Source organism: Oryx dammah, unplaced genomic scaffold (genome assembly GCF_014754425.2).
Source record: "Oryx dammah isolate SB20612 unplaced genomic scaffold, SCBI_Odam_1.1 HiC_scaffold_25, whole genome shotgun sequence".
In the NCBI taxonomy this organism is placed as follows: Eukaryota; Metazoa; Chordata; class Mammalia; order Artiodactyla; family Bovidae; genus Oryx; species Oryx dammah.
The window spans coordinates 73,195,866-73,223,696 of record NW_024070209.1 but is presented as its reverse complement, the minus strand read 5'-3'; the positions used below and the strand labels follow the sequence as shown (position 1 = coordinate 73,223,696).

At 53.3% G+C, this 27,831-nt stretch overlaps 1 protein-coding gene and 1 long non-coding RNA gene across 2 annotated transcripts in view; one reads left to right on the top strand and one right to left on the bottom strand.

The window, feature by feature from the left end:
* Window positions 1–27,831, bottom strand: part of LOC120851604 (DNA (cytosine-5)-methyltransferase 3A-like) — a 60,317-nt gene that overhangs the window by 17,056 nt on the left and 15,430 nt on the right. The window contains exons 2-3 of the mRNA XM_040224514.1: window positions 17,374–17,628; window positions 3,998–4,102 (exon numbers count right to left, since the gene is read on the bottom strand). Coding sequence (XP_040080448.1) covers window positions 3,998–4,102; window positions 17,374–17,436 — 168 coding nt within the window. The 5' untranslated portion in view covers window positions 17,437–17,628. The remainder of the gene's footprint in view (window positions 1–3,997; window positions 4,103–17,373; window positions 17,629–27,831) is intronic.
* Window positions 77–16,988, top strand: LOC120851608. Its single transcript, XR_005718355.1, has 3 exons — window positions 77–90; window positions 3,115–3,117; window positions 13,104–16,988. It is a non-coding gene; the product is annotated as an uncharacterized LOC120851608 (long non-coding RNA).

The following is a 27,831-nucleotide window of genomic DNA, read 5'->3' as shown; positions in this document are numbered from 1 at the left end:
ACAGTATCAAGTTGATATAAAGGTTTCTAAACTGATTCTCAAGTTTTGTACAGACCGGGGAACAAACAGCTCTCAGACTGGTGCTTCTCCGTCAGGTGTGCAGACCCAGGTCCGGGATCGCAGGGCTGTTATCTTGTCTTAGATCTTAGTGTTTGTTTTAATTCAACAACTGATTTAAAAGGGAGGGCCAGCATGGCTCACGATGGTTGCCCTGGGCTTCATTTGCAAGACAGGCTTTGGTGGGCTGTGACACTGGGTGGGCAGAGAGCAGGTAAGGCTGCCAAGAACATCAGAACAAATGTGCCTAGGGTGCTCAGGGAGCAGCAAGCTGATGGGGTTTCTTTGGCAAAAGAGGTGGACGCTGAGCACCCATGCAGAAGCAGGAGAAGTTATGTGGTGAGGAGCCAAACGGAGTGTTCCAGGTCTCATCCCGTGAGAAATGGAGCCCCTGGAGATTTTTTCTTTTAATATTTAAGTTTTAGCTGCACTGGGTCTTCATTGCTGCACACAGGCTTTCTCTATTTGTGGCAAACAGGGGCTGCTCTTCACTGTGGTGCTCAGGCTTCTCACTGCAGTGGCTTCTGTTGCGGAGCACGGGCTCTAGGTACACAGGCTTCAGTAGTGGCAGCACGCAGGCTTAATTGCTCCACAGTGTGTGGAATCTTCCTGGACCAGGGATCAAGTCCACGTCCCCTGCATTGGCAGGTGGATTCTTAACCACTGGACCACCAGGGAAGTCCCCCTGCAGATTCTTGAACAGCGACGTGCCCCAGGCTGTATTTACTGTAATTACATGTGGTCTCCTCTCGAACACACTAGGTTGAAATAAGTCTTATTTATTTGGCAGGTGCTCAGTTGGTGTAATGTGTTTGTGGCCAAAAAAGAGAGGGCTGGGGAGAAGGCAATGGCACCCCACTCCAGTACTCTTGCCTGGAAAATCCATGGACAGAGGAGCCTGGTAGGCTGCAGTCCATGGGGTCGCGAAGAGTCGGGCACGACTGAGCGACTTCACTTTCACTTTTTCACCTTCATGCATTGGAGAAGGAAATAGCAACTCACTCCAGTGTTCTTGCCTGGAGAATCCCAGGGACGGGGGAGCCTGGTGGGCTGCCATCTATGGGGTTGCACAGAGTCGGACACGACTGAAGCGACTTAGCAGCAGCGGCAGCAGCAGGGGGTGTTTAGAGAGATGCTGCGGGCAGGTGGGGCCTGGTCTGGGTGAGGACACAGCCAGGAGGCTGATGCAGGAGAAAGTGGAAGGTACCCAGAGACAGGTAGGCCTTGGGAGCAAAATCTAAAGACCCTGGGTGGGGAATGGCGGACACCACTGGATATACCTGATCCCTTCCTGTCCAGCAGTGGGTGTGCAATGTTGGCACACATCAAGAGCCCGCCTGCAGCCAGGTTTTCCTCTTGTGCTTCCCAGCACTGCCTGCTCTGTTCCACCTGCCAGGGTTTGAGCCGAGCCCACCACTCCCTGCCTGGTTCCCAGGCTTAGCTGGATGACACACACTCAGCTGCCTTAAAGCACCCTGGTCAATCCATTCCCAGGGTCATAGTTGTACCAGGTCCCCAGAAACCCACGCTGCTGTGCTCCTTGGCTGGGGAGGGGAGGAGGCCTGGGCAAGCATCTGCTCTGCAAGAGGCCCAGGAGACCATGGACTGGCCCTGGGCTGCAGCACAGATTTCCCCTATGCGGGCTCCCTTCAGGGTCCATGGGGCTGCTGCCAGGAAAGACTGGCTGGCTGCTCTCTGTGCCCCGAAATGTGCAAGGGTCCCTGTCACAACGCTGCCTTGGATCCCCTGCCTCCCCAATCAACATTGCCTCCCCGTGCTCTGTCCCCCTTCCCAGGGCCTCTCTTGGGAGTCCACGTGGCTTCAGATGTCAGTTAGGACTGGACCACATCAACACTGACCTGCACGGGATGTGCGCACCTCCCATGGAGTTCTGAGAGGCTAATGCCAGGCTCCCACGCGAAAGGCCTTCTAGACCCTGGCCCATTGGCACCTGTGGAGGCCGGAGGGGCAGGCTTATGACACTGTGCATTTGAAGCCCACCTTGCTGTTTGCACAGCATTCATGGAGGTAGACAGGGCAGGTATGGCTGGCAGCCATATTTTTTCCAACAAGGAAGCAAAAGCTCAAAGAGGTTCAGTAACTTGCTAAGGTCACACAGCTGGCGAGCAATAAATCCAGTGCTGCTGCTTCTGTTCCACGTAAGAACAGGACCGACTTTGGCTGACCATTGGCTCTTTGGTGTTTTAACCCATTTAATTTTCCCAGGGGTCTAGGGGGAATGCATTCGTATCATCTCTGTTTTTCAGAAGGGGAACCCAAGGTTCAGGCGTTGACTTGTTCAAGGTCACGCAGGTGGTCAGTGGTGGAGCTGAGATTTAAACCCAGGTCTGCTGGATTTTAAAGACAGTGCTTTTCCTTCCCTGCTGGGCCCCTTTTCCAGGCCAAGGTGTGTGACCCACTGACCCTTCATCCACTGGGCTGTGCCGCACCCCCTTCTCTCTTCATACAACTCTGGACACACACTTGGCCCTGACTTCCTTGTACCTGCTGGTTCAAGGACCTCCCCCACCTCTCAGTCATGTGCCCTCCCTCTGGTTCAGGGACTCACAAAGATGAGTCAGAGGGCTGCCAGTTCCATTTGCTACAGGTGGTGGCTCCCACCCCTAGCACCGGAAAGTAAGGGCGGAGCGTGCTCTGCAGATGAGAGGCACAAGCATGGCTCAGATATGGAATGACCGATGGGTTCTGACTCCATCGGCACTGTGCCCCGCCACTTTCCCCGACAAGGTAGTCTATCTGGGGAGTGGAGTGGAGGGGCACCCAGGAATCTGGAAGTGCAGCCTGGAGTCTGCTGCAAGCTGGAAATTCCTTTGAAGTCCCCAGTTTTATCTTTCAACTGCCTGTGCATTTTTCATTCCAGGCCATAAAATATCCATGTTTGCTTGAATATTAAAAGTGTTCAAAATTACTTACCAGTTAAATGACTTAACTTCTGCCCTCTTCCACTCCAAATCTCCAAGCAGCATTGGCAGCGGTGCACTTCAACGCCCCACAGGTTCCCAAACCTCCTGACTCCGAAAACCCCGTCACCTCCAGTAGGTGTAGCCCTCCCTCCCTCATTGCAGCCACTGTTCACCCTACTCTCTGCCCCACGGAAGAAAATCCTGCTCCTCTGAGAACATGTCCTTGAAGGGCTGAGTTACAATTAATGCGGGCTCCTGGCTCCTCCTTACCTTCTTGCTCCAAGTTTCCCATTCTCAGCTGGAAGGGACGAAAAGAAAGGAACCAGCTGTCGTTGGTGCTGGCAAATAACTACTGTTCTGCCTCTGAGTTTAAGGCATAAGGAAGGCAGGCTCTTGCAGCCCCCGGGCCCTGCCCCACAGGGCACTCCTCATCTTGGGCAACCCAGCAGCCTCGCCCTGGATTCCGAGGCAATGGCACCCAGACACTTGGGTCCTCCACTAGACTTAAAACAGTGCCCAGCCCTCCTTCTCTCGGACAAAGGGACTCATGAGCCTGCATGTCTTCCCTACTCACTTTGATCAGACTTCCAGACCTTAGTCCCCTTCCTCCAAGTTCTCCAGGTGGGACAGAGGCCCAAGATGGGTGTCTGAATGGGGAGGGAGGGACCCATGCTGGCAGGCCAGGGCAAAACAAGTCCTACCCTCTTGCTGGCCTTCTAGAAAGAAAGTGGGAGTCAGGGGCCTGCTTCAAGTCCCACAAGATTCATAATGCAAGTCCCCTGGCCTCTGGGGGCATCCAGTTCAATGTAGAAAACAGGGAAGTTGTGGGGGGTGGTTTTTGGGTCCAGAGAATGGGGAATGGAACTGGGCTCTTAACAGCTGGAGGGATGCACCCCATCCCCCAGTCTTAGTGTGCCAAGGTCCTTGCAGGCCACACATCATGGACGTTTAGAGCCTACACGTGTGGGTACGTGTGTGTGTGCGCACGGGGCTGGGGCGGACGCCGCCTCACTCACCGGGGGGTGCTTGCGCTTCCTGCCAGGCCGCCCCACCTTCCGGGCAGTTGTGCTGGGTTCCTGCCGCTCCTCCTTGGCGCGAGCCTCCTCCTGCTCCTCCCCCTCCTGTGGGCACAGACACAGCCTGTAAAGCCAGGGCTGGACCCCCAGAGCCCTCCCCAGCGTCCCACTCACAGGGCAGCCACGCTCCCAGGGCGGTGTCACGCTGGCACCCTGGTAGGGATGGTCTTCACCCGCCTCCTGCCTGGCAGAGCTGAGCCACTCCCGCGGGCCGATTTCAGTATATCCTCGGGGGGACCTGTGGGCCGCCCCGCTGCCCCGGCAGAACACAGCTCTCCCTCGGGTGGACACGTTTTCTGAGCCACAGACTCATCACACAGGCTCTGACAAAAAAGTTGTTCCTGGACATGAGTTTATTTATATGGGAAAAAAAAAATCTAACACAAGTACAAAAATGAAATTAGCTCTATAGAGTCAATCACCTTTATTGAAGAGAATCCCCTGAAGAGACACACGAAGCTGAGCATCTATTGGAAGTGCATGAGGCCCTTGGAAGCAGGCTTGTCGCAGGCGCTGTACACACGCCTGCCCTGAAGCAACTGCCACAGTGCGCTGTCACTCCACAGGAGTGTCTCAGGGACTGTGTCTTGGTTCACTGTGATGTCCCTCTTCTGGTGACTGGGTTGGACCAGAAGCTGGGTTTTGTTACCACCCTTCACCTGTGCCAGGGCCAGGCCCTGCAGGGCTTGTCTCGTGGGGCAGACATATAAACCTAGAAAGTCCTCCTGCCTCACTGCTCCAGCCTGGCCACAAACCACCCACAAGTCGCTTCTGACTCAGCGGCTCCAGCATGACTAATCACGAGCACAAACTGTGTTGGGGCAGGAGAGAGAAAGGGACCCCGACCCAGCAGGGGGCCCACCGGCTGCCCTTCATGCCCCTGTGTGATGATAGCAGCAGCTTTGGGTGGCATCATGGTCCTCCCAGGGGAAGGTGCTGGCCCAGACCGTGCTGGGGCCACAGAGAAGGGGAGGCACACAGATTCCCAGGGGATTTCATCGAGGTGGCTCTCGATGTCCCACTCAACTTTCATTTTTTGTGATTTCAAAATAGCTTGTGGTTTGCCACATTAATTTTCAGGTGATGGTGAGACACGTGGACGAAAACCTACTGTGACCAGTCGTAGACCTTAGACCTGTGGGAAGAGCAACCCCGGCCCCTCTGTCCATCTATCCATTCAAGGCCCATCTGGGACAGACCCAACCAGGAAGGAGATTTGGGGGCATCACAGTTGAGGTTCTGGGAGTTCTCGGAAGACATGCAAAGAGATGATGACAGAGGTGCCAGGCCTCGACACCAAGGGGAAAGCTATGGTCGAGCTGGAAGACATGGAGAGAGTGTTTAGAGGAGCAGAAAGTGGACACCAGTGTACTGTGGGTGCAAGAAAAAAAGGGAGCTGCCAACTCAAGAGGCAAAAATTGACAGACACAGAGAAGTCGAGGGCAGCGCGATTTGGTTAGGGATGGGCATGGCCAGCCTTTGGAGAAGCTGTGCAGAATGACACAGCAGTGAGGACTGAGAGCCCGGAGAGGGGCCGATGAGACAGTTTGCAGAGCCCAGCTGAGGGAAGTCTGGATAAGAAGCCAAGGACAGGGAGCATGGTGCTGGCTGTGGACAGGAGGGGAGGGTGCAGGGGAGCGAGAAAAGGCTACCTCGGGACCAGAGGCCCTTGAAAGGCTCTGTTCAGGAAAAACTGGCAGAGACTGTAAGGGCAGAAAGGCTGAGGTGGGACACAGCCAGGTGCAGGAGAGGCCTCTAGGAGGGGCCTAGGGTGAGTGGGCCAGACCTGATGGTTCTGAGCAATCTTCCGAGACCCCACAGACACCTCCGTTTAAGAAACAATCACCTATATGTGTGGATACTTGCTGTAAACAGGTGAATTAATGCACATGCCTTATCTAATTGCTGGCTTTTTTCAAAGCTGAATAACAACAAAACATGTGTTTCAGTTTCCAACAAATTTGTTGGTTGTTTTAAAAATCAGACTTGAAAGTACCATTCTATAGATTGTCTTTCTGAATAGAAAACAACATGCCATTCTAGCAGTTGCCAATGGTAAATTTGTTTTTAGCACCAGTCAACTGCTGTTAGATCAGTGTGAGTATGCAGGGGTGGGGGAAAAATACAAGAATATGCACCTTACAGGGAAAGTTGTGAGCAAATGTACCAACTTTAATGACTTTAAATGTTAATGCTGATAGTTTACTGGCAACATTCATTGAGGCATCAAAAATGGCAGAGAAAAATCAGGACAAAAAAATTGCTCTTTGGGAAAAAACTTAATTTTTGATGTTTAGTCTCCCATTTCTTAAAAAAAAAAAAAAAAACACAAAACACCTGAAATTTCCTCCATTGGCCTGAAAGCAGTAAAAGTTGTCCATTAATCTTCCTTTAGGCCAATAACAGAATGGTCTCACACGATAAAACAGGAGCCAGAAATAAGGACCGAAGGGGAAAGGGAAGAACAGTTAATAACTGTGCTGTACGTATATGTTAAAAACTGAATATCCCATCATCCTACTTCATGTACAGTTGAGTTCTAAGATTTGTAAAGTTTTTATACATACTTTCATTGAATAAACATTTGATTAAATGGGAAAAAAAAAAAAGAAATAATCACCTGGATCACACAGAGAGCAAGGATTCCCAGCGCAACTTAATGTTTGTGAAGGTTCCAACTGAATCTAACCAAGTGTGGTGAATTTAGTCTGAGATGGTGCTTTCGGTCAGACTCCACAATGGCTAAAATGGCACTGTCTTGACTGTGCTGACCAGGCAACTCAGCATTCACAGAACGGTCAATCATAGAAAGGCAGAGCTTAGAGCAAACCTAAATTGCTATGTGCCTGGCTTGTTTGTGTGCTGCTTTCAGGACCATTCTCTCTGAACCTCAGTTGCTTCATCCATAAAATGGGGGCATAAAGGTGTCTAGTGCCCATTCTGCCTGCTTCTTGGCTTTTTAAGAAGGCAGATGAATAAAATGGTTTATCCCCTTGTTGAATTCCCAGAGCCTAGAACAGACACAGCCCTTGGTGGGTTTTCCACGTGCCTCTCAGATGAGAGGAATGACATCTTCCCTGGAAAAAAGAGGGCCCACCAAGCCCCTGGACTTGCCTACAGAACACAGGCCAGACCTAGCGGAGCCTCTGATTGTTCTTGTGTCCGGGCTGACAGGCCTGGAAGGCACAGGCAGCAGCTGGGGTGGGGTACTGAGGTGGGTTGGGATCGTTCTGGGCAGCCAAAGGGTCTGGAAGGACTCCCACCACCCATAAATTCTGGCCTCTGAACTGTTTCTTTAACACACTGCATTTCTTACAGGAGGATTCATCTGATTTTCTAACTTTTGCTCTGAATTAATCAGAGGCATGAAAGTTGGTCAGAGGCTCAGAACAGCACTCAGGAACCAGTCACCAGGCCGCCTGCACAGACTGAAAACAAAGACACCTGACTTTTAAGGACCACCAGGCCCACCCCCCCATCAGCATATGGAGAAAGCCTCTGGGGGCCCCTGATAGGCAACCCCCTGCCATCTGGAGACTTGCTGGCATTCCTCACCTTAAACCACGCACTCTTGGCCCGACGCACGGAGGCGCTCAGTGCATCTTCCCTTGTTGAATTTTATTCAACTCAACACCCCCAAGCGGAGAAGGCAATGGCACCCCACTCCAGTACTCTTGCCTGAAGAATCCCATGGACAGAGGAGCCTGGTAGACTTCAGTCCATGGGGTCACGAAGAGTCGGACACGACTGAGTGACTTCCCTTTCACTTTTCACTTTCATGCACTGGAGAAGGAAATGGCAACCCACTCCAGTGTTCTTGCCTGGAGAATCCCAGGGACGGGGGAGCCTGGTGGGCTCCCGTCTATGGGGTCACACAGAGTCGGACACGACTGAAGTGACTTAGCAACACCCCCAAGAGGAAGGGGTGGAGGATCCTGACGCCAGACCATCTGTCCAGTCCTGGTGTGTTGAGAACAGGGAGTCCCCGGGGCCCTGTTCTGAGCCCGTCTCTGGGGCCCAAGTAGGCCTTTGCTGCCCAGTCCAACACTCAGGCCTCAGGTACCCTGGGGTGTGCTCAGGAAGCCAAGTGGCCATGAGACTTGGCAGGAGTTGCAGCCAGGTCTGAGTGACTCTGGCCCATACCCTTTCCATCTGGCCCCACACACAGTTTTGTGAAAAGCGCGCTATTTTTGGTCGTGTCATTCTTCCGTGATGCAGCGACATAGCAGGGCAGAGGGAGGCGGTGATACCTTCTGCTCTGGGCCTGCCCACGTTCACACCATGAGGGAGAGGGGATAATACGCTGAGCAGGGTGAGCAGATGGCTTGGGGCCGTGCCCCTCAAGGAGGCGTATCAAGTGGTTCATTCCCGCATCTGTCAGGGGGCTTGTTTCATTCAGTATCCCTGCTGATGGGTTGAGCGAAGGAATGTAAAATATGCTTATCAAATCTGCAAGTAGCATTGAGTTAGGAGGCGTCACTAATACTCTGAAAGGGAAGAATCTGATCCACAATGACTTGGAGCAGCTGGAAAACAGTAACAAATTGAGCAGGACAAGCTTTGAGCCCAGGTTGGTTTCCTCATCGGTCAAGTGAAGGGACTGGATTAGTCAGTCCTTCCAGTGGGAGTGGGCAGAAATAGGGAGGTGGGCTTTTCGGGGAGTGGGCAGGGGAGGGTCAGGCTAGACTTTCTGCTCTGCTCTTTCCTCACTAGGCCCTTCCAGCTGGTTAACCTCTCCAGCCTAGTGTTCCGCACCTACAAAATGGGGATACTAATACCTCCTTTGCAGCAATGGTAGAACAATTAACTGAGGTAATATATGGAAAGCTGACATGTGCGAGGCACTCAAGAATTGCTAACTTCCTTTGCTCCGCACATACGGACCAGAACTATTCCCAGAAGTGTCTCCTCCCCACCCCCATGCAAATCCCAGCTCAAGGCCTGCATATGCAGCCATCACTCACTGCTCAGACAAACCCCAACATCTGGCTGGTACCCGCCGCAGTGCGATCCTTAGGAACACTGGGGCTCCATGATCTTTCCAAAATACAAAACTGATTATGTCACTCCACAGAGCTTAAGTCCTTGCGGAGGAGGCTCGCAGGGCTCAGCGGAATCAGCCCAAGCTCCTTAGCCCGGTAAAGGCAGGACCTAGGATTCCAGCCGGCAGCTCCGGCCATTGCAAAACCGCCACACCAGGTGCAAATGCGGGCTGCTTCCTCCCTGGGACTTTGACACAGACCCTGGCTTCTGCCACGATTACCTTCCTCTCAGGTTGACCAGCAAACCCTAACTTTTCCAACCTCACCTCCTAGATTCCCTTCCTTCACCCCCCAGGCCCCTTCTCCCATCCCTCTACTAGACTGAGTCTCTGGGTTCTTCCTCTCACAGTGTACCCATTCTCCAATGCTGCAACTGACTGCTGGCTCTCCTCCGGGCCAGGCCATGAGCCCCTCCAAGGAAGAAGCTCTCTTATTCACCTTGGCCTCTGTCCCCAGTGCCTCCATTCCCTGCGCCTGGCACAGGGCAGGGACTCAAAATACTTGATGAGTAACTCTCACATAGTAGATGCTCAATAAACAAGTCCACACACAGAGAGCGAGAGACGCACATGTGCAAATCCACAAACCTGCACCAGTACAACCAAGCAGGAGGCTCAAGGGCTGCTTGATCATTAAAACTGTAAATCAGGCAAGAGGGTGACTAAAATGTACCTTCTTGTCTTAAACATGATCCTGTCACTTCAATTTATATAACCCTTTACAGGTTTCAAAGCCCCTTCGCATTTGGAGGTCTGTTAGATGAGGCAGTTATCATCAGGCTCTCTCAACTTCTGAGGCTAGGATTTGACCTACATTTTAACACAGCTCACTGGATGGATTATTTTAAGCCACATACAACTTCTCATTCTGAGGAGCTGGGCCATGACAATAATAATCTCTCACATTTGTATAGTACGTGGTAATTAACAAAGCATTTTCACATACGTTATTTCATTTTATTCTTACGCCTTACAGAAAGTAGAGCTGGTTCTTTTTTTTTTTTTTTTCCATTACGCAGGCGGGAAATCTGAAGCTCAGAGTGGTTCTTTCAGAGATCAGAGAGCCAGCAAGGGAGGCCTTAAGAACCAAAATTTAAATCTTTTCATTCCCAGCCCCTGGATCTTTCCACAGCAACATGCCACGATACCCACCTCTGCCGTGTGCCCCTGGCACGTGTACATGTGTGACATGAGCAGGCAGGAAAGCTAAGGTAAAGGTATGTCCTGGCATTCACACATATACACATCCACACACAGTTATCTCAGGGGCCTCATGCCTAGACAGGGACCCCTCCCGCTAAGAGAGAGCACATCCCACGAGACCCTCGCCCAGAGATAGCCAGCCAGACACACGTGCTCCCTTTGGAACGCACACCGGATGCTACCGACCCGGCATCCACTGAGCAGATGTCTCAAGTTGGTGTTTGAGTTGAGGGGATGGACTTGCCGGATCTAGCCAGCCACTTGCCCGGGCCCCCCGAGACAAGCATGTACCAGCCTTCGCCAGCTGGCTGGCCGGCCTCCCAAGACCTGTCTGTGGTCGTGGAATTCAGTGAAACGAATTGGCTTCTCTGGCAGGCAGAGTCCATTCTGGGCACCTGAGTCCCCAGCCGGCAGAGGTACGGGCACAGGACCCCCACCCCCACCCCCGGGCCACCCCACACACGCTCGTGCACACGCACACGCCCAGCAGGCCCAGGCCAGGCCACGGAGAGGTGGCCTCAGGGCGAGCTTCAGGAGGCCGGGCGGGAGGGCAGAGACAGCGAACACTACTGTGGGTGCTCACACTTCCACACAGCCCTCCTGGGCCCCCTCCTCCCTGCTCTCAGTCACCTCCCAGAGCTCGGCAGTCCTCTGTTCCAACTATCCAACAATATTCAACAAGCATTCACCGACTGCTCGGTGGGCTTTGTGTAATAATTATTGATGAAGGTCTTCCACGGCTCCCCAAAGGCTCCGGTCCTGGGTGGGCAGCGGCCGTGTCCTGTGTGCCCCTCCCGCCCTCAGAGCTCCTGGGCACTTGCACACCATGGCTTCTCCCAGGTCCTTCACACCCCGTGCGCCACGCACAGCCCGTGCGCCACGCACACCCCGTGCGCCACGCTGGGGCCTCACTGCCTTCCAGAAGGGAAACTCCCCCAATATACACCCAGCCCACCGCAGCCCGGCCGTGCCCACCCTTGCAGTCCTAGGGCTGCCATGAGGCCAGGCCCGTGGATAAGCTCAGAAACATTTACTGTGCACCTACTGTGTACTGGATATAAAGATAAGCAAATAGGGAACTCAGTTCAGAGGGGGAGACACTACCTAAACACACCAGGGCCTGCGCTGCTGAAGGCCGGATGGAGCACAGCCACTCTGCTAGCTGCCACCCCTGCGGCCCCCAAGCGCCTCTGCCCTCACCCCTTCAGCAGCCCACCCAGGTTCTGCACAGCCCACCGTCTCATCCCTGCCCCACCAGCCACCCTCACTTTGTGGACAGAAAGAATCCAGGTAAAACCACTCTGCCGCCATGTGACCTTTACCAAGTTTCTCAGCCTCTCTCAGCCTCAACTTCTCACCCGTAAAAATGGGGATAATGACAGTGGGCTCCTCCAGCTACCGTGAGGATTAAGTGAGGAAATTGCCAGGCACAGGTAATTCCTCTAGACTCTGCCCTTCCATGCTGTGCACGTGCTAAGTGGGGTGATTGTAAGTGAGAGCCCTCGTTGCTCTGTGGCCCTCCGTAAGGGCAGCTGCAGGCCAGGTCCAGTCCTTGTGCCCAGCCCAGGTGCCAGAAAGGAAGGGCATCACCCCACTTTCCACTCTCCCTGGGACACACTCTCCTGCTCAGCTCCCTGCCGGCCCTCTTCGCTCCACAGAACTGAGCTCGGCTTCCCCACCCATGGCCCCTCATGGAGCCTCCAAAGATAGCAGAGCCGCTGCCATAGGATTTGGGTTCATCCCACAACTTCCCTCGGTTTTGCTTCTGCTCAGTGGGTGACAGGAGGGGCCAGGGGCGCTCAGGGTGCTTAAACCCACACCACTCACAGCCGCATCTGTACCATCCCCATTCTTCTCCCAGGCCCTCAGTCCTCAGGATACAGAAGATCTTGGGCACCAATGTGCAGATAGGAGGGTAGGCAGAGAGACAGGCAAATGGGGAGAAAGATAAGAAGGTAGATAGACAGACAGCTAGTTAACTATACAAAATAAATGATAAAAGACTCAATCTGTGCCAGGGCCCTGTGTTAACCACTCACACACACTGTCTCCTGGAAACCTCACATTTCAATGCTCAGCAGTCATGTAGGTGAGTCCACATTCAAACACAGGCCTGTCTCCAGAGTCCAGCTGATCCCCGCTCAAGACTGAACTGACTGCAAATTTAAATGCGACAAGTTGTAGCAGCTAACTTCGAGAAGTTGAGAGAGCCTGAACCCTACAATGGAGGTCCCGGTCAGCTCTGGGGCGGCTGGGGGCGGGGGTGGGGGGCACTATTTACATCACTCGTCTGCTCTCCATGCCTGAGCATCTAATCAACTCCACTGAGCTAAAAATGGACATTTTTTATTATCCGTGGACCGTTATTATTAGCTGTGTTCCTGAAGAGATAAGGGTATTTCTGCCTTTTCTGGAACTGTTTAAATGTGTAAGAGGGAAGGCTATTTCAGCTACCCCTATGGTGACAATTATAAAGCAAAGAGCCGGCCCTGAGTGACCATGTGCAATTTAAGTGCGCTAAAGGGAAGGCATGCCTGGGGGCGGGCACCAGACCTGTGGACGGGCACCAGACCTGTGGACCAGCAAGAACAGCTGAGCCTGGAGCCAGGGGAACCCCACCCAAGGATGCCCCTGAAGGATGCCAGGCCTCTGGGTTGAACTTAGGTGAGGAGGGAGAAGCCCCCTTCATGGCGCTGGCCATATGTGTGTACATATACACATGTATGTAAACACACACATACATGCATACACAGGCACACCTGCTGTGCCCTCCAGCACAAATACATATCTCCCCACCACCAGCCAGCAGGAGAGGGCAAACTGTCCAAGGAGGAGCCTCCCTCCTCCGAGGGCAGGCATGGCTTACCCATCCTTGTATCTTCCTATCCCCTTCCCTTTGCTAGATCCTCCAGGGAGGTCTATTCAGTTCACCCAACAGACTCGGGGAGCCCTACTATGTGCGAGGTACTGGGAAAAAACCTAAGTTTGAAGAGAAAGAAAAGAGGGAAGGCAGAAGGGAAAGAAGCAACATGTATACAGCAGTGTCTTTACACAGAAGAGCATGTATTGGGTGCATGTGTGTGTGTGCATGCACACGTGCGCACATGTACCCAGTCGTGCATACTAGCCTGCACACGTGAGCTCCTGCTAGGGGTGAGTACCCCCAACATCCACCCCAGGGCAAGAGCATGGCTACACAGAGAAAAGCGTTCTCTGACCATCCCAATTTTTAGTCTAAATAAACATTCTTTAACTTGCAGCAGAAGAAACGTGGCTAGGACCATAGAATATCACAGCAGGGAGGCAACATCCACTCTGTTCCCCCTTCACATGGGTCGCAGCCTGAAAGGCTCAGAAGCCTGGGTTATAATCCCAGCACCACCATTTGCTAGCTCTGTGGCCTTAGACAAGTGACCTGACCTCTCTGAGCATCAGTTTAGTCTTTAATAAGACAGTGTTGGAAATAACAGAACCTATCTTGGGGAACAGTTGTAAGAAGGCAAGCACAGAGCTTAAGAGAGCACCTGGCAGACAGTCAGCACTCAATGCATCTGTTAGGTTTCTGAGGCCAGAGGAGAAGGGGAGCAGGAAGATGAGGGGCCCAGCTTGGGGCCTGGACTCCTCGTGAGACACTGATTCACATTTGAGGATCCGAGGAGTCCCTTCCAGCCCCAAGGCTTGGAACACTCTTGGTCCCCTGCCCTGTTTCTCTGCCCCAACTTTCCCCTCCAAGCGGGACCTAGAACCCCATCTCCATGATTCCCTCTGAGCCAGGACCCAGGTTCCTGGCCTTCCTGCAATTCACCTCCCCCTCCCTTCTCTGTGGCCACATTTACCCAGCTGACCCTTCCTGGCCAGAGTCCCAGAGCTCAGCACCCCTTCCAAGCCTGCCTCCTCCCAGTCTCCCCAAGCAGCCCCGTCCCTGCCCAGCACACGGATGGTAAGGTGAGGGAGGCTGCAGGGAGAAGGGACGCTGGGCAGGAGCCAGAAGGCCACCAAATAACGTAGACCTCTCTGTTCTCTCAGCCTACCGCCCCCAGCGCTGCGCCCTGACTGCTTGATCTGGGCTCTAGGATTGCTCTCCAGTGAAGGAGTCTCATCCACTCTCATTTTCCTCTCTGTCCTATCCATAAGGTATTTTCTGAGCATCTGCTCTGAGCTAGTCAGGCCTTGAGGGTCCACCCCAATGACAGTATTGGGGTCCTGCCCTCCAGGGGCAGCGGCAGGGCTGGATATGATCCACATTGGTACTTCTCAAGTCCCCTAGAGGGCTGGTTAAAACAAGGATGCTGGGTTCTCCCCAGAGCTTCTGATTCAGCAGGTCTGGGGTGGGGCCTATATATTTGCATATCTAACGCTTCCAGGTATTGCTGGTATTGCTGGTTTATAGACCACAGTTTGAGGACTGCTGATTCTCTCTGTAATTCAAGGCGGACTGAAGCCAGGGTTTTGATCAGAAAGGAGAGAAGCTTAGGGAAAGGGCACACCAGGCAGAGGAAGCAGCATAAACAAAGGCCTGGTAGCTCCAGGAAGTACTGGAGTGAAAGGTACAGGGAGGCGTGGCCGGTGGGGAGGGAGGGGAAGGCGGGAAGGGCACGTGGGGCCGGGCGGTGAAGGGGCCAGTGGGCAGCCACACCCCTGCCCTCTGGCTCACCAAACAGTTCCTTTGTGCCAGGCGCCCCTGGAAACTCTGCCAGGTTCCTTGGGCTCTGGCCCAAACCCATCTTCCCCTCTGCAGCCACGCGGCACCCCTGCCCCAGGCCTGGCTTTCACGGGCTGCCGTGAGTGGCTGTCAGCATCTCTGCCCGCCCTCCCAGGGCGGCTCCTGGAGCCACGAGAGCCAGCCCTGAGGTGCCAGGGAGATGTGCCAGGTGAGCCAGCATGCACACCGGGAAGGAGTACCCGCCATGCCCCAGCCTCTGTCTATCAGCTCCTTCTATCAGCACCAGGCGCTTGGGCCTGTGTGTGTGTTTGTTGCCTCTTGAGCCAGAGCAGTTACTATGGGTAGATAATAATAGCAATCGTAATCCCTCATAATTGGACCAGACTTTGCTGTTTGCAGGGCACTCCATGCCTGTGACCTCATCTGACTTCCACTACCACCCTATAAAACAGGCACAGTAAGAGTTACTATCCCTATTTTACAGCTGAGCAAATGCAAGCCCAGAGGGCCTGAAAGTCCCATCTCCAGGAAATGACATCCGCAGGCCTGGGGCCTGGGACTTGGGACTCTCTGGCCAGTGCTTTTTCTCTGTCCTGAACTGTCATGATAGCGAGCCCATCTGCTGCTCTCCCTGGGGGCTCTGCTGCCTGGGGAAGCCCTGGCCAGTAACGGGAGGAATGTGGCCCGTCTGCCCCATCTCCTTCATCTGTCGGGGGCAGCTGACCACCAACTGCAGGTGCATGGACACAGAGCAGTGTCAGCACCAGCCAGGACACCGGGCGAGGGGAGGGGGTCAGGGTCAATGGAGGAGCAAAGCCAAGCCCAAGGAGGGAAGGGAATTAGTCATGGCCACAGCTGCGGATCAAGAGCACAGGTGGCCGCAGGTGGCCTTGGCTCTTTGACGGCAGGGTGTGGGTCTGCTACGGTCTGAGTCCTGGGTGGGAGGAGCCCAGAAAGCCCATGGGATCAGAAAGAAAGGGACTGACCTGCAGCCCCTAGGAGCCCCAGCAGGTGGGCTGCAGCATGCATTTTGTCCCCAGCTTGGAGGCATACACGGCCCCTCATCCTAAGGCACTCTACTGGATTCTGGGCTGGGAAGGCAGGTTTCTGGGCTTCATGCATGCACATGTGTGTGTGTGTGTCCATACCAGGACCCACACAGGTCGGGCAGGAGACCGGGCTCTCATCCGGACTTACCACTGATTAGCTGGGCCCAGCTTCCTCGTCTACAAACCACGGCCATCTGTCCTTGCCCCATTTGTTTCAAGGGCTGTCCTCAAGGACCAAATGGATGGAAATTACCCAGAAAACAGAAACTGGCTCTAAGAATGAGCAAGCCTCAGAAGGAGCCAAGCACACACGGTGGGAAGAGTAGGCAGGGAGCAGGTCTCGGAACTGCAGCTGATCGTGGTCCTCAGAGGGCTCAGGGGCCCCATGCCTGGTGTCCCCCTGGTTCCAGAAAGACCAACTGTGCCCCATGAGCACGCCCTGCTACTCCCAGCTACCACCTAGCACCACCACCCCTCACTCCCACTTAGGAAAAGGAGAGCAGGCAGAGGACACTGAGGGGACCAGCCCGGGCCTGCCAGCTGGGATGCCCCAGGAAGGCCGTGGCTGGCATGGCTTCCCTGCCAGGGTGGAGGCGGGGCCTGCCATCCCTGGGGATTCGAGTGGCTCTGCCGACAGGTGGACATGGCTTGGTGAGGTCCTCAGCTAGCCAGTCAGGACCCAGCCGGGACTCCCACTAGTCTGCAGGGATCTCTTCTAACTGACTTGGGCCCATCCTAGAGTTCAGCAGAAGGGCAAACAGGTCACCCCTCTTGGGGCCCTAAAAACAAGGACGTCACTGGCTCTAGGGCCAGAAGTGACGCCTGCTCAGAGCCAGGGTTGGGTGGGGGGTGGAAACCCATGTCTCCACCGTGGCTGGTGCTACCCTGAGCTCACCGCACCCCATGCCCCGTGGTGAGCCAGCTGTGTGTGTGGCAGGGGGAGTCCTCACCAGGCCTCCCATTTACAGAGCTCCTTGAACTTGTCTTTGGCCTACCCAAAGCTACTAACCCCTCAGGCAAACAGAGGCCACTAAACCAGGTAAAATGACTAAGGACACACAGCTAATCCTCAAGAGGCCGATTCAGAAAGGAAGCCAGGTTTGGGGCCCCTGCCAGCCCAACCCCTAACAATCACACAGACCTGGGGTCTGAAGTTCAGCTCAAACACCACGGAGGGGTGGGGGTGGGGGCTTAGAGACCAGCTCCTGGAGCCTGACCTCCAGTATTTAACCTCTTCACGCCTCAGTTTGCTTATCACAAAAGGAGACTCTTTCCTCCCTACAGCCCCATATGGAGATGAGCAATGCGGTCCAGCGCCCAGCACTAACCCCCATCCCCATACAGCCAGCCAGCCGCTCACCTTGCGCTCCTCCTCCCGCTCCAGAGCGGAGCCGCTGGTGTCCCCGGGGCCGCTGGCGGGCATCGCGGGCAGCTGGGCGGTGGGAGGCAGGCTGGGGCTGCACGGGGCTGGGGGGCTGCTGGGCTTTGGGGAAGGAATTATCGTGGTCTTGGTAAGCAAGAGTTACAACTTAGACATAGATCCAGGTGCGGAGCGGAAACCCTGGGGAACCGCGGCCTCAGGCTGCCGGTGGGGTTGGGCTTCCAGTGACTCCACCTGTGGAAGAAGAGAAGAGAAGAGGGGTCAGTAGGGCAGGCACCCCCCGCCAACCCAGGCCCTCCCACCTGATCCCTAGTCCCTCCCAGAGCCAGCCCCTCAGCTTCAGGGCACCCCCCACCCCCCAGCCTGTGAGGCCTGCCCCTCCAACCTGACTCTTCTTCACAGGTGCTGGCTGGACTCGGCACCCTAGGGGCCAGGGGAAATCGAGGCAGCCAAGTTGGCAGCAGGGCCCTGCCTGGCTTTCCTCGGGGGGCCCGCCACCTGTCTCCGAGGCGGCGATGGGACGACAGTCTCCCCCGGGGCCTCCGCACGGCTGTGGCACAGTGGGGCTCACAGCTGCCTCCCGCCTCCTCCCGTGTCTTCATTCACGTCTGTTCTTTCCTTTGAAAGCTTCCCGCAGCCTCCCTCCCACCCCTAACCACCCCCCTGGGAAATCCCAGAGGTCCCCAGCCTGGCTACATTTTCCTCTGATCTGTCCTCCCCGCACCCCCACCCCCACACCGCTCCCCCCATGTGGAGGAAGTGAGCGGCAGTCACAGGATGTAGTGAAATGAAAGTCACCTCACTTCAGGACAGGCGCCTGGGCCCGGAGAAAGCTGAGGTTGAACTCGGGGGCTGCGGCCAGGCTGAAGACCTAGGTCTGCAGAGCTGTCGTGGGGACGCCCTGTGGGCGGGAGAGGCTGTGGCCGCAGCCCCGCCTCGGGAGGAGGCCAGGCCGCTCTGCCCCCCTACCCCGTGGACCGGCCCCATCTGCCCTCAGAAACTGGTGGGCTCCAAGGGGCCCTGCGAAGGCACACGGCTGAATTTTAGGGGCTTTTCAGTCTCCCTGCTTCAGGTGTGGGCCTCAAGCCAGCGAACTAACAAAGCCTGGGCCCCACCCCCACCACAGGCCTCAGCTGGGGGTGGGGGTGCTGTGGCTTCACCACCCCCCTCTTCACTCGGAGGAGACACTGAGTTCTCCTGGGCCAAGCCCCTGCCTCCAGTGCGCCAGCCAGGATGGGGAGGGGACTGGCAGGAGGAGGAAAGTGGGAGGCAGGCTGGATCGAGGCCCACCCACACCCTTCCCCTTCCAGTTCCCGGTTCTGCTTCCCCCACTCCCCCTCCCTCCAGGGCTTCTTCTCCCATCCCCCTCCAGCCAGGGCTCCCTGGAAAACCAGGAACCGGAGAAGGCGCAGGCTTGGGTCTCCCACGGGTGCAGCCCCTCCCCAGGGATGGGCGTTGGGGGCCGGGTGGTGTGGAGGGGAAGCTGGCACTAAGAGGGACCTCCTTAGGGCCAGGACAGGAGGGGCCTCTGTAAGTTAGAGCCTGGACGGGCTGAAGATGCTCCCATCCCCCCACCCAAGGGGAGCCCTAAGGAAGCCGCAGGTGGGCCACGGACGCCTGAGCTGAAGAACGTGTGTGCGTGTGCCGTTAGCTGGCACAGTGGGTGCAGAAGCAAGAGCAGGTCCGGGTGTCCCATGCTGTGCAAAGCCCAGAATGGGCCCTCCTCTTCGGGCAGCCACGAGTATTATTACCATCTCCACGAGTGGTTACTACCGTCTATAGGAGTATCACTACTGTCTACTGTAGAATCTAAGGTTGCAGAAGGCTAGGACTTATCTGAGTTCCAGAGTCAGAGCAGAGGCTTGAACCCAGATCACCAACTCCAGAGCTCTCAGGGCATCTCTATAAAGCTCCATCCCCCTAGCTCATACCAACCCTCAGAGACAACCCCAGGAACCCATCAGACACCGACCGGTCTGACCCAGAACTCCACTGGGCTTCCGCCCATCATTAGCCAGCAAGTCCCCCTCAAACCCACTCCTTGTTTGTTAGCACAAACATCCCCCAGTCATCCATCATAATCAAAAGCTTCAAAAAGGAGGTGGAAGCCAAGAGAGGCAGAGTCTGGTTGGGAAGAACACTGATCCCAGAGTTAGCAGAGGTGGCTCTAATCCTGACTCGGGCTCCTCTTGCCCTTAGTTTCCTCATCTGTAAAATGGAAGCATTGGGCTGATCTTCAAGAACCAGGTCTTCCAGCCCTGTCCTGCCAAGCTGCTGGAGGCCCCAAGGGCAAAGGGTGGGGGCAGACTGAGGGAGAGGGGGGTCTGGGCGTCTCTGTGAGCCCCGAGGGCCTAGCATGAAGTCCATGCAGAGCTGGGCACCAAGTACATTAGGGACAGAGAACCCTCTCCAGGAAATTTGTTTCAATGCTGCCCTGAGGGCTAGAAATGTCCAGGGGTTTCTGTTAGAAAAAACACTGGTGACAAGAGGAAGGAAGCAAGAGGGGAAAAGCAGAACATCACAGGGTGTCGACCCTGAGGGCAGACACCCCGGAAAGGAAATGCTCGTCCCCCTCACCCTCCCCTGCTCACCCGCCTGAGCTGCACACTCTGTCCACACAGCAAACACAGCTGACCTGGGTCAGCCTTTTGGCTCCTTTGCATAACTCGATGGAACAGCCTTGTCAGTAAGTGTCCCTCCAAGTCAGCCAGCATCACTGAAAATCACCCAGCACAGGGCCGGGCAGGCCAGGCACTGCAGAGCTCTGGGGCCCACTGGGGCAGCCAAGGTCCAGGCCTGGACACAGCGCTGCCCGCCTGTCCTTAGAAGCTTCCTTCTTCTCCCAAGCAGCCTTGCTGAGGGGAGAGACCTGCTCCTCAGCCCACGGTCCCAACGCAGCAGCATGTGTCCACCATGACATGACTGCCCTGCTGCTCCTGGCTCCAAAGCACCCTCCTCACCAGTGCCAAGGCTGCACCACCAAACCACCACCAAACAGAGACCCTTGCCAAGAACCCTCCCACCAAGATTCGTTGTTGTTGCTTAATCGCTGAGTGCTGTCTGACTCTTTTGGGACCCCGTGGACTGTGGCCTGACAGGCTCCTCTGTCCATGCGATTTCCCAGGCAAGAATCCTGGAGTCGGTTGCTGTTTCCTTCTCCAGGGGATCCTCCCAATCCAGGGATCGAACTGGCATCTCCTGCATTGGCAGGCAGATTCTTTACCACTGAGCCGCCAGGGAAGGCCCACTACCATGATAGGCAGCTTTTATTTTCTCCTTTATACTGCTAAAGTCCACAGTGACCATGAATAATGTTTACAAGAGCTTTTCAACAATTGCTTTGAGGAATCCTACAGGAAAGTATCTTGGTATCACAGCTGACATGGTCACCGTCATCACTGCTCCAGCTACAAAACTGTTACGGAAAAAGATTGGGATTCTGAATACACACACCCAACTGCCCAAATGTGCGATCTTCTAAATCCAATATGGGAGAAAGATTGTTTAAGACACAAATTCACAAGACTGGGCTAAACAGAGAGGAGACACCACCAACAGAATGTGGGGGTCTGGAAAGCAGACTTGTGGCAGGCAAATTTCAGATAGCACATGACAAGTGATTTATGACAGAGTCCTTTAAAGACACTTGGGATGACAGCACCACAGATCATCTGTGGGACCAGGGGTGAAGAGAAGGTATGTGTGAAAAAGATCAAATGAAAGAAGTTAAAATCTAGATACACTTCCACCCTAAAGTCTGAAAGTTTTCTCTCTGGAGGGCACCAGACAGAAGGTCTTTGCATAGAGTTGTCCAGCACAGCTGAGAGCAAGAATAATAAATCAAAACCAAGGAGATGGCGAATTCCCTGGTGGTCCAGTGGCTAAGACCCCCAATGCAGGGGGCCTGGGTTCTATCCCTGGTCAGGGAAGTAGATCCCACAAGCTGCAACTAAGAGTTCACAAGCTACAACCAAAGGTCCTGCATGCAGCAACAAAGATCAAACATCCCAAGTGCTGCAACTAAGACCTGGTGCTGTCAAATAAATGCAAAAACACAAACCCAAGGAGATGAAGGTTATTTTCAATGCTGATGTTGCATACCTCAGGCTAGTCACTCACTGGGTTCCTAGAATACCAGGAGCCAGACTCCTACCTTCTTTTCAGCAGAATCTTATCAGTGCAAGAAGAAAGGTCTAAGAATACAGATACCAGCAACCAGAACCCAAATGGTTTCCAAGTGGCTTGTTTACATCAGCCAATGTGGATCTGCAAATGAACCAGCTTCTAATCTGCATTTCAGTCCCGTTATTAATCCTGCAAGGACAACCAAGGACCACTAGATATCCGAAGGAAGCCTCCTAACTTGGAGTGCTGTCACAACCGTGCTCCCTACCCCCGGGGCCATCTTTTTAACCAGACAGAACTACAGGTGTGACTAGCTGTTCTTACTCTATGGTCTGGATTCAGGAGCTGAATGGATTTAGATTAAAATGGAGGATCTGTCGTGGGCAATGTGCTCCAAACAGGGGAGTAAATCGAGCAAGAAGACACGAGCTCCAGAAAACAGGAATTCCAACCAGAAGGAAGGTGAAGGGAATGCCAAGGAAGACCACAGAAGGAAGTCAGTGAAGAGCAGCTACACTGTGCCGTATGCTCTGAGAGCAGATAACTCAAAAAATGGAACTGAAACATAATACTTTCTGTGACTGCCCTTGTGGAAAGCCATACAGATAGCTATTAGCAGGTGTGGCAGGTATGGGCAAAAGGTATAAAGAAAATAAGGCTCATAAAGAGGCAAGGTAATTAGTCACTTCAGGAGGAAAAAAGGAAACTATGGTAGTATAGTATAAAGCTCAGCTGTGAATAGTTGTATTAGTTGATTTAACAAGTGTGTGTGTGTGTGTACATAAAACATACAAATGAATGCATGTTTGCATGTATGCAGGTGGATGTATACATATTACATGGTGTATTAATTTCCTATTGCTCCTGTTACAAATTACCAGAAAGCTAATGGCTTAAAAAAACACAAATTTGTTTCCTGAAGTTCTGGAAGTCAGAAGTCTAAACAAAGTCCAAAATGGTTCTTGTCACTGGGCTGAAATCAAGGTGTTGGCAGGCAGTATTCTTTCCAGGAGGCCCTGGGGAGAATCCATTTTCTTGACTTTTTCAGCTTTGGGAGACAGCTCACATTCCTTGGCTCCTGGCCCCCTTCCATCTTCAAAGTCAGTGATGGCTGATCTTTCTCCCATCGCATTACCCTGACCTGCCTGCCTCTGCCTCTCATGTTCAAAGACCCTGATGGTGACACTGGGCCCACCCAGGAGATCCAGGATGAATCTCCCCAGCTCAAGATCCTTTGCTTAATCACTTCTGCAAAGGCTCTTTTGCCACACGAGGTGACACGTGTACACGAGGTTCAGATGTGGATGTGGCCACGCCCTAATCCCCTGAATTTCTGTGGAGCCATTACCTGCCAGCTACACACGTACATGTATTATTTTATGCATAAGACATTTTTGATAGAATACTGGTAAGGTACTATTAATAGTATGCCTACCGTGAGAGCTGTTTAGGAGGATGGCAGGGTAGAAAGCCACGGCTGGCCATATAAGAGAGTTAAGTTCTTATTTACTACATAGGAAATCAATGGAAAATGTCTACAATGGAAGAGTCAAAAATACGCATATTACTCAGATCCACGAGCTGTAAAATTGCTAGAAGAAACAGCTAAAAGTGGTTGCCTCTGAGAAGAAGGTGGAAGTAGACGAGGAACAAGTGCATTTTTGTGAAGAGATGTCAGTCCTGTCTGACTTCTTAAATTATACACATGTACCACTGTGAAGAAAATAAAGAGTGATTTTTGAAAAGAGAGAATGGGTTTGGGAACAAGGACTTACATCACAGCTGCAGCCATCAGGTGGGCTTGGCCTCCATCCTCCTCCGTAAGAGTGCAGCTAAGTCCTTCCACCTCTATTACTCTATGAAACCATCATGTCCCACGGAATAACCATCATCAGCTCCTCACACCCACACAGAGTTCCATCATCAGCTCTAAAAGTGGTACCTCCCTCCTCGCCCCACCACCACACCCCTCACGAAATGTTTAATTCTCCCAGCATCATTTCCACCAAATCCTGCCCATGCATGGCACAGTTCACCTCCCTTACATTCCTCCCAAACTGCATCTCCATGTGCCATGGCTGCCCACATTCCTAACCATGACGCCACTTGCTCATCAGTCCATCTCAGACCCAAGACCCACAGCTCAACCGTCTCCTGCCCACACCCTCCTGCTGTTCAGCTCCCGCCTCTGCCACCACACTATCCCCAGTGCCATCCCTACCCTCTTCACCAACCCCAATGCCATCAGCTCCCCCGGGCCATTCACCCGAAAGCCTCGCCTCCAAGCCTTCTCCTACCAGCACCAACTAGACCATCACCCAAGTCTCACCTCAACAAGGGCCAGCATGGAATTATCCTCTTCCAGAAACAAAACCATAACAGCCCACAAACCCAAATTCTCCATCAAAAATGATCCTAACATGATCACCATAAGGATAGACCATCCTGCTCCATCTCAAATCCTGTATTTGAATTGCGGACAAATATCTAACCATCTTGGCACCAGGTTCCTTCTTCACCCCTCAAGCTGGTAGTCTGCTCTTCTTGTAGTTGACTTCACTGGTTTGGGTCTATCTGGTTCCTTTCCTCTCCTTCCCAGGGGGTTTTGTGGTGTTTGCACTGACCCCACCCCCAACCCTAGTCACAGAGTAAGCATGTGACCATGCAGGGCCAACCAGAGGCCCCCCAGGAGCGTTTTAGTGCAGTGGAAAGATACTAACAATGATAGGATATGAGTCAGGGGCTGCTGGCTGTGTTAGAGAAAGCCTGCCTGAGGGATGGAGATAGAGGGCTGGAACATTGAAGTCTCTGTCTGGGGGCCCCTGGATCCAGCTGTACCTGAAGGCTGGTCATCTCTGAACCTCCCCTGAGTAATGTGAGACTTTCCCTACTTTGGTGTGAGTGAGTCTGTGTCTTGTGGCTGATGGCCATATGCTGACTCATACACTAATCTCAACCTCCTGAAGTCATACCTGGAAGGCCTGACTGCATGGGTTCAAATTCTGGCTTAACTAGCAACAACTTTGCAACTTGAGGCATACCTGTACCTCAGTTTTCTCAGCTGTAAAATGGGGAAAATGACACTTGCCACTTCACAGGCCTGTTGTGAGAATTAAAATGAGATGCATTAAAAATGGTTAACAGGGAATTCCCTTATATCCAGTGGTTAGGACTCTATATTGCCACTACAGGGGGCCCAGGTTCCATTCCCTGGTTGGGGAACTAAGATCCAGCAAGCTGGGTGGTATGGCCAAAAAAAATAAAAAAGAAGAATGGACAAAATAACATTAAAACTATTACTTAAAAAAAAAAACACAAAAAACCGCTAACTAGAGTGCCTGACACAAAGAAAATACTCAATAAATTTTAACAATTATTGGTCCCTGACTAACCAAACCCACAGTTTTCTCTCTCCTTTGTTGACATCCCTGGAGTGCCTGTGAGTGTACTTCACTTAGACAGGAGCTCATACTGATTACGATTCTTACAACGCGCCAGGCCCTGTGGAAAGAGCTTTACAGTTTCAACATCCTGTTCATCTTTATACCTCACTCCAACCCTCTGAAGTGCAGACTATTTTTATCCCCATTTCCTAGATGAGAAGAATGAGGTAGGAGAGGTTAGCAAAGCTGCCCGAGGTCACACAGTACGTGGGTGGTGGGGGAGCCAGCTATCAATACAGATGCAGGCTTGTTGCCCTGAGGCTCCCAGTTTTTCATTCCATCAGGATCTCTTACAATTAGCAAGTGGCCACTGTAGACTTGTAACCACACTGTTAACTTTTGTTGCTTAGTAACTCAGTCAGGTCTGACTCTTTTGCGACCCCATGGACTGTAGGTAGCCCACCAGGCTCCTCTGTCCAGGGGATTTTCCAGGCAAGAATATTGGAGTGGGTCACCATTTCCTCTTCCAGGGGATCTTCCCGACCCAGGGATTGAACCCTGGAGTCCTGCATTGGCAGGTGGATTCTTTACCACTGAACCATGTTTTAACTTAGTGAAAGTGAAAGTCGCTCAGTCGTGTCTGACTCTGCGACCCTACGGGCTATACAGTGCAGGTCAGAATAATGGAGTGGGTAGCCTTTCCCTTCTCCAGGGGATCTTCCCAACCCAGGGATCGAACCCTGGTCTCCTGCATTGGCAGGTGGATTCTTTACCACTGAGCCACGTTTTAACTTTGGGCAGGAACTCATCAGAAAACAAAGTTTCCAGGTTGTCTCTCTTTCCTGGTGAGGTTGGTCGGCAGTGAGGGCAGGAGGAGGGGGTGGTAACAGGCCATGGGACCTTCTAATCATGGTACTCAAGTGCCCTGCCCAATGCGGGAGCCATTCGCTCATGTAGTCATCCCTCTATCTGCTGAGCACCTACTGTGTCGGGCACTGTGCTACGGGACATGCACTGCCTCCATCTCATCCTCAGAACCATCCTATGAAGTCTATGAAGTTGTTTCTACTACTATTCCCATTTTACAGAAGGATAAGCTGAGGCCTGGAGAGGTTAATTACCTCTCCAGAGTACTTCAGGGAGAAAGTCCCTAGGCAGGATTCTGAATTTGGGTTCATCTAACTCAGGAGTCCTTGCAAACATGCCAACGAATGTGAGGAGCACGGCCCCCAGCTGAGCTGCCTGTGCCCCTTGAGCCTGCTGATAACAGGCTCAAGGCTGAATTTCCCACTTGAGCTTAGGAGGAGGTGCAAACGCGTCCTGTGGGTGACAGAAGACAGGAGAGTATCGCGCGCCCCACACCACCCAATCATCTGCCAGGGTGGTGATAAACTTGGTAGGCTGGGGGCAGCAGAAAGCTAAAGGGAGGCGGCATGGCCTCCCAGACGGAGATGTTTATCTGCCACATCTTACCCCTCCCCGCCACAGCCTCTCTTGGTCACAAGACTGGGGCTGGATAAGGGGGCGGGGGGAGGCCCCAGTGCCACTTTCTGATTGCTCATTCTCTCTCAACACGAGGGAGAGGATTGTCATCATACCATCATTCTGACTTCCAGAAACATCATTCCCACCCAAACCACCAGCTGCCCATAGAGCGCCAAAAGCCACTGGCAGCAGGTCAGCAATCCTGCCATGCTGTCCCCAACTTCAAAGCCCATCTGCCGGCTCTGGAGTCACGGCAAGATGGCTTGTGGCTGTCACACCACCCTCGAGGCTGGGCACCATCAGCATGAGCGTTTATAATCACACCCAGTGCTGCCATTATGGTGGCCACATGGGCAGAGATGAGTTGAATCGGAGTCCTCTGCTCATACTTTATGGTTACCATGACACAGCCCCAAAAGCAGAGCAGGGGGAAATGGTTTTTACTCAAAATAGACACTGGTAAGGAGCTGAAATTGTTCTTAGGAGCCAAAACGAGCCGATACAGAGTTCCATACAGGAGCACGCATTTCCGAACACGGTGACTCAGGAGGAATCCTGTCTTAGGGGGTTGAGGATGTGTGTGCAGCGATGGGCCACACATCTGGGAGTCGATGGGCGTCCCACGTCTGAGAGGCAGGTCACAGGGTCCAGGTTGAAAGCTCCCATGAGGCCCTGGTGGGGCCTGCTGTCTGGAAAGCCACAAGCCTGGATCTGATTCTGTCCCCACCCTTCCCCGCCCCAAAGTGACCCACGGTCCACACCTGTGTGATTTTCCGCTTTTCCAGCCTTCAGAGTTCACAACTGCCAGCTCTAGAGGCTCTTCACTTACTCTCCCCGTGATCCCTGCATCTGACCCCCATTTCACCTCTGTATCTCTGAAAGGGTCCAGGGGCACTGAGTGTTGCCCCCCAAGAGGATACTGCAATGACTGCACTGGAACACAAGTCACTGACTTTTGGGGGAGCCTCTTATACTGCTGAATCAACAGACAAAAAGGAGTTAACTTCATGAGCTGGAGTGACTAATCCCAGTTACCAAGGAGAAATCGGGTTGCTGGACACAATAGAAGCCAGGAAGATAATCTCTGGAACTAGCGGATTCTCTCAGGTACCTCTTAGAACTTCCATAACCAAAAGTAAGGGTTAATGAAAAACCACAGGAACCAAAAACAACAGCAACAAAAAAAAAGGGGGTGGGGTGGGGGGAGTGCCAAGGAAAACCGGGACCAAGGATTCAGATCCTTCAAGAATCAAGGGTTTTGGGTCACTCCACCAGGTAAAAGCTGGCCCTGCTGAGGTCCCAGCAGAGTGCAGAGAACTTAAAGGATGAGAAACGGGAGGAGGAAGCCAGATAGCTAACGTGGTCTTGTGAACAAACTCAAAAATGAGAACTCTGGCAGTTTTTGCATGTTTTCTATTTACTTGATAGAGACGTGTGTTTGTTT